This window comes from Leptodactylus fuscus, chromosome 5 (genome assembly GCF_031893055.1).
Source record: "Leptodactylus fuscus isolate aLepFus1 chromosome 5, aLepFus1.hap2, whole genome shotgun sequence".
NCBI lineage: Eukaryota > Metazoa > Chordata > Amphibia > Anura > Leptodactylidae > Leptodactylus > Leptodactylus fuscus.
The window spans coordinates 90,055,084-90,060,278 of NC_134269.1; the positions used below are offsets into that span (position 1 = coordinate 90,055,084).

The following is a 5,195-nucleotide window of genomic DNA, read 5'->3' on the forward strand; positions in this document are numbered from 1 at the left end:
GTCATTCAATGCATCTCTAAGGTAGGTCTTAAGAGTTCAGACTACTCATGTTCCTTTGGGTCCATTTCAGACCATGTTGTATTGTTAAAAACCTGCAATAAAAATTTGAGTTTGAACTGCAGTTTATTGCTATAGACTATGAGCTTCATACAATACATCAATAATGAATAGGTCTAGTTAGGCAAAGTATAAAGGGGACCTCTCGCCACCTCATTGGAGCTGTGCCTATTGAAGAATGCAGAGTTGAGTTGGTGAAAGGTGCACTTTAGGAAATACACCAGCGATTCCGTAGGTATAATTGACATACTACTTTAAAAAGGAATGCAAAAAAAAAAAAAACCACAGCCTTTGATAATTGTTTTATTTGACTTTGCTTGAAAACATGCCTTGGTTTAGTAACATGTGGCCTGCCAGGTTAATACTTCAGATAGTAGAAAACTGGATTGCAGTCAGGCAAGCTTAAATAAGAATATGCACATTAAAAAAAAAAGTCTAGAGATTTATTAAACAGCTAAAACACTACACTTAAGTAATGAAATGACAAAGGAGTTTTAAGTATTATAGCGGAAGAATATGTACACACAAAGAAAAAGAAGAAGACAGTTTATTTACAAATTTACACAAGAGTCAGGTCTTGAGTTTCAGTCTTCATCTTCGTCATCTTCAATCACTGGGCGAGACCTAAAATAAAAATTCATAAGTTAGAACAGGAGTAGTCAACTTTTTTTGTTAAGCATACCAGTTTAAATTAAGAAAAAATAAAATGAGGTCCTTGGAGTGCAGTGCAATTATTTAAGGCTGACGACACCTACACTAAAGTCATATAGCACAAGCCATAACATGGAGTATATCAAGCGAATGGAGGATCTCACCACGTCTCCTCTAGAAGTATCTGAGTCTTTAATTGACACTGAATTATATTCTAGGGAAACAGGACCTAGTGGGTTGAATTCTGCTCTGCAGGTTTTGCATTCATGGAGTGATTGCTGGGGCTGCTTGCTTCCCTCAGCCATGCCAAAGTCACCACAAGTTGGTTCTACCAATATGCTATACTACCCTGCATTGCTACTATTTTATTTGTTTGAGTTGTTTACCAGCACATGATGTTCAGAGACCATTTTTGTATTGTTTATTGGTCTTAAATATTAATAAAACCTTTACATAAAAAGCGCAAATATATATATTTTTTTAAAATGAGTCTATGGGACCATTCACAGGTCTTTACTTAACCCCCTTAGATCACAGTCAATACACCTCCAAAACAGTTAGTAAGGGGCAATATATTGAATGATATGCCTTTTTATAGCACACCTATCACAGGCGAGTACGCAACTGCGACTAGTATAAACCAAGGAACAAAGCACCAATACCCCTTCACATAACCCTTTAGCTGCAGCAGTCCAGAGACACCCTCAATTGTAGTTCATGCGAGTCAAACCCCACAAACTACCAGTGCAGGGGCAGAGTGGACTTTCTTCATAGCACGTAGACCAAGGATGGGTGGGCATACTGCACCTTCAGAACCACTGCTCTGGATGATAGAGAAGTCACTATACAGGATGTGAGATCTTCCAGGAATATATTACCGCAAGTACCATATAAACCTTTACAGACCCCAAATATAAGACAAGACTTGGGGAATCTCAGTTATTTAAATAAACATCACAAGTTCTGTCATTCTTATGCTGATTTCTAATCCCTGCATCAGCATTCTTTTGTGGCTAGACCATGGTGGAAAATTGAGGATATTCAATCCTCTAGACCCATAGCTGTATATAACCAAGCCTATAAAATACCCACTAAAATGTAAGCAAATTATGAAATATGTTTAACGATTCTCTAATCCCTAGGCAAACTGATTTCACTTGAGGACTTCTGTCTACCCTATATGTTATAAAAGCTCAAATGGACCTCAGGAGAATAACATAAATTACCATCAACTTACTTTCTTTGTACTTTTCCCACTCCACTTCCCCCAGCTTCCTCTTCATCATCAGAAGGCACACGGTTTTCCTTTTCAGGGGGGCTTGTAGATGGCGAACCAAAGAACTCTCCAATACCCTTCTGCCATTTTGGTGTAGGTCTTACACATACAGGATTGCCACCACCATATTTGCCTTCAGCTTCACATGTTAAAAAAGAGAGAAGAAATTGGAAGTTTCATTTTAAGTTTACAGTTGCTCACACATGCACAAAAGAACTGGAGCCCCGGCTTTGCGCTGAAACAGATGCTCCATCACTATTGCACAAACGTGGGAGCCCGAAGTAGCTGCCCACACCTGTGCAGTGAAGATATGGGGAGGGGGGGGGGGGGGGGGGAGTGGCTCCCAGAAACCACTTAACCCATTAATAGCACTGACGAACAAAAAAAAAACAAAAACCAGAGAACCCATTTAAGATTTGTTCAGAACACTAAATACAAAAAGTTGCGCTGTATTATTTTTTTTATATGGTGCCAGTTAAAAGAAATAAGCCAATATAATAAGCCACATAAGAAATTTATCAACTTACATTTTTTCCCAGTAGGGGATGTAGAATGATTCGAGGAACTGGGTGAAGCACCAAGAGATTTCCTTGGTGCTCTGGCAGCAACAGCTGAAAAAGAGAAAGACACATTAATAATTACAGTAATCCATTCAGGACAAGCCTATTCTGTAACGTATTTTTTTATTTATTTATTTTTTTTGAATATCAATGTCACATTTCAAGACTTGTTGCAAAGGGCAAAATCCTAAATAACAGATCATTTGATTGCTGCTTTGCTACAGATTTATTTTCTCCTCTGAAAATCATACATTTGATCAGAAGAGCGTGTCCCTTGCAGGTTAAGTGTTCACACCTGCACCCAGTTTCCCATAGACAGTAATCCAAACAGTCAAAAGCACACACACCAGCTGGTTACAGAATATTTGAAGTGGGAAGAGGACACAGCAGGCAAAATTCTGAAAGAAGATGGGAAAACCCCTTTAATACTGACTATGTAAATGGATGGTCCAGTGGAGTTAGCCAGAAAGACTTGTCCCCCAGCACAGTGCCCCCTTTCCAGCCCCCCATACAGTATAGCATCCCATTTACACACTATTACGCCCCACCATGGCCCCTGCGCACACAAACTAATAAGCCCCATAGAGGACCACCCATTAACAATTATACTCTGGGATCTTTTTAGATGTAAGCAACTATTTTTTGTTCCTTCACCTCCCCTGGGCCTCCAATTATTATACTCCTAATATCAGTAGTTGAAAGGCCCGCAGCCACACTTACCAATCCCCGCTCCTGATCACAGCAGTCTCCACAAAGTGGAAGTGCAGGCAGCTGTGAATGGGGTATCAGTAAGTAAATTGGGCCCCTAATGTTCCAGACCCTGTAGCAGCCGCTAACCTGGTATTTATGCCATTAGTCTGGTCATAAGTTTTCACCTGCTTTCATTCATTTTATTCACATCAGTTTTTTTGTATCTGCAAAACTAATCAGTTAAGCTGATGCTCAAAACATGACGTGAATGGCTCCCAACTTTTAAGTTGACATATACAGTATATGAACGGTTGTTTTCTTCAATGGCAGTATACTTAGTACAAATGTAGTAGAGATTACCAAAACTTCTGGAGCGCGATAAACCCAAAGGAAACAAAAGTCAATGAATGTTTGGGTTTTTTTTGCAGCAACTTTTGTTGTGTCTGGTGATTATATTATATATATATATATATTTTATTATGCTGCGATAGTTTAACCATTTGGAAAACTTTAGGTTAACAGATCAATCTTTCTCAAGAATCTCTCTCCCTCTCCCACAATCCCTACTAAACTACTTCCTGGTCTTCCTCAACACACAGGAAGTGAGGCAATTCACTAATAGTCAGTGTTAGACCAAGTGCTCATTTCCTGGGTGGCAAGAAGAACCAGGAAGACTGGCAAAAGACCTAAAGACCCAAACTCAGACTAGGTTCTCATCTGTATGGGTCTAGTTTGAGTCCACCAGCTGACCCCAATTCCCAAAACTGATTACCCACAGACATCAGCAGACCCCCATAGACTATAAATGAAATCCACTGGTTTTAGATTGAAACCAGTGGAAAGGAAAAAAAACCAGGACATCCCTCCATTTTCTAGCAGTTTATGTGGTGGTAGAGATACCAGCACATGTGAACTTCGCCTTATTCTGTGGCACACATCAGAAAATGGCTGAACAAGCCCTTGAAATATTCCAAGTTTGTTCACAATACCTTGGGACCTCAAAGAGATCAAAGAACTGGACAGGGAAACTAGATCAGAACACACAGGTCTCAGCTATAACTATATATAGCTGCAATATTTTGATATAATTGACTTAACTGATACACTAGAAACCCCTGTATTAGCTTAGAGCAGATGGCCACACCTCTGATTTACAAGCATTTCATCACAATGATAAACAATGGGCTGTGTGTGGCAGATACTAGTCACCATGCACATAGCACAGGAATCCCTTATAGACAATACAAAGGATAGATCCACCTCACTCACGCATTTACATTAACAGGACAGAGCACACAGGTATTTTGGCGCGCACCTCCTCATGGCGCCAAACAGGTACGTTAACCTTTTCGCCCTACTTTTCCAATAGGAACACAACGCAGACAGAAAGCTAACTCATCCCGATATCAATACGATTTTGTCAAGTACTACTATGGAGAAATCAGCGCTGCTTCTACAACGAGGAAAAAAACACTTCATCCCGTCATAAGCCCTCTACAAAGCGATCCCGTAACAGAAAATAACGTCTTATGACACTCTGCTTTCTCACCTTTCCTGTAACTACCGGTGGAGTGTCCCGCGCTGTCTGCCTTAGTACGCACCATTTTATCGCCGCGATCCGCTCTATCACCACACGACCGGGAGACCGGACTAAAGCGCGATTTAAAGCTCAGACTTTGGCGCTCGAAATTGCAACCCGTCCTCTCCACTCCTATTGGACGCTGCTCTTTATGCCCCGCCCAGGCTTTGATAATCTACCAATGATAGAATAGAAGATGTTGTCAATCATCCTGTGACGCCTCTTTCCCGCCCAAAGTCTGCAGAGTCAGGCTGTGCAAGGGAGGCGGGGTTGGCGAGAGCAGCTCTTGGTTTTCCCGCTCATTTGTTTGACTAGCTGGCGGCAAACTGTAGTCATGCTACAGATTACATACTGTGCTATGACTAATGACTGTATATCACAA

The 5,195-nt window shown here is 40.8% G+C and overlaps 1 protein-coding gene across 1 annotated transcript; it reads right to left on the reverse strand.

Annotated features, from left to right (window-relative positions):
* Positions 1 to 631: 631 nt before the first annotated feature.
* On the reverse strand, positions 632 to 4,870 carry PCLAF (PCNA clamp associated factor). The gene is made up of 4 exons (XM_075276228.1): positions 4,784 to 4,870; positions 2,512 to 2,595; positions 1,946 to 2,123; positions 632 to 681 (listed from the first exon to the last, which is right to left on the reverse strand). The coding sequence occupies exons 1-4, from the start codon at positions 4,836 to 4,838 to the stop codon at positions 642 to 644; spliced, it is 357 nt and encodes a 118-aa protein (XP_075132329.1). The 5' UTR covers positions 4,839 to 4,870; the 3' UTR covers positions 632 to 641.
* Between the last annotated feature and the right edge of the window lie 325 nt (positions 4,871 to 5,195).

What these genes read in the sequence shown, in the direction of transcription:
- PCLAF (XM_075276228.1), bottom strand. Translation starts at nt 4,838, where the DNA reads ATGGTGCGTACTAAGGCAGACAGCGCGGGACACTCCACCGGTAGTTAC. An exon ending in CACCGGTAGTTACAGGAAAG is followed by an intron (nt 2,596 to 4,783) that starts GTGAGAAAGCAG and finishes TCTCTTTTTCAG; the next exon opens with CTGTTGCTGCCAGAGCACCA. An exon ending in ATCCCCTACTGGGAAAAAAT is followed by an intron (nt 2,124 to 2,511) that starts GTAAGTTGATAA and finishes TAACATGTGAAG; the next exon opens with CTGAAGGCAAATATGGTGGT.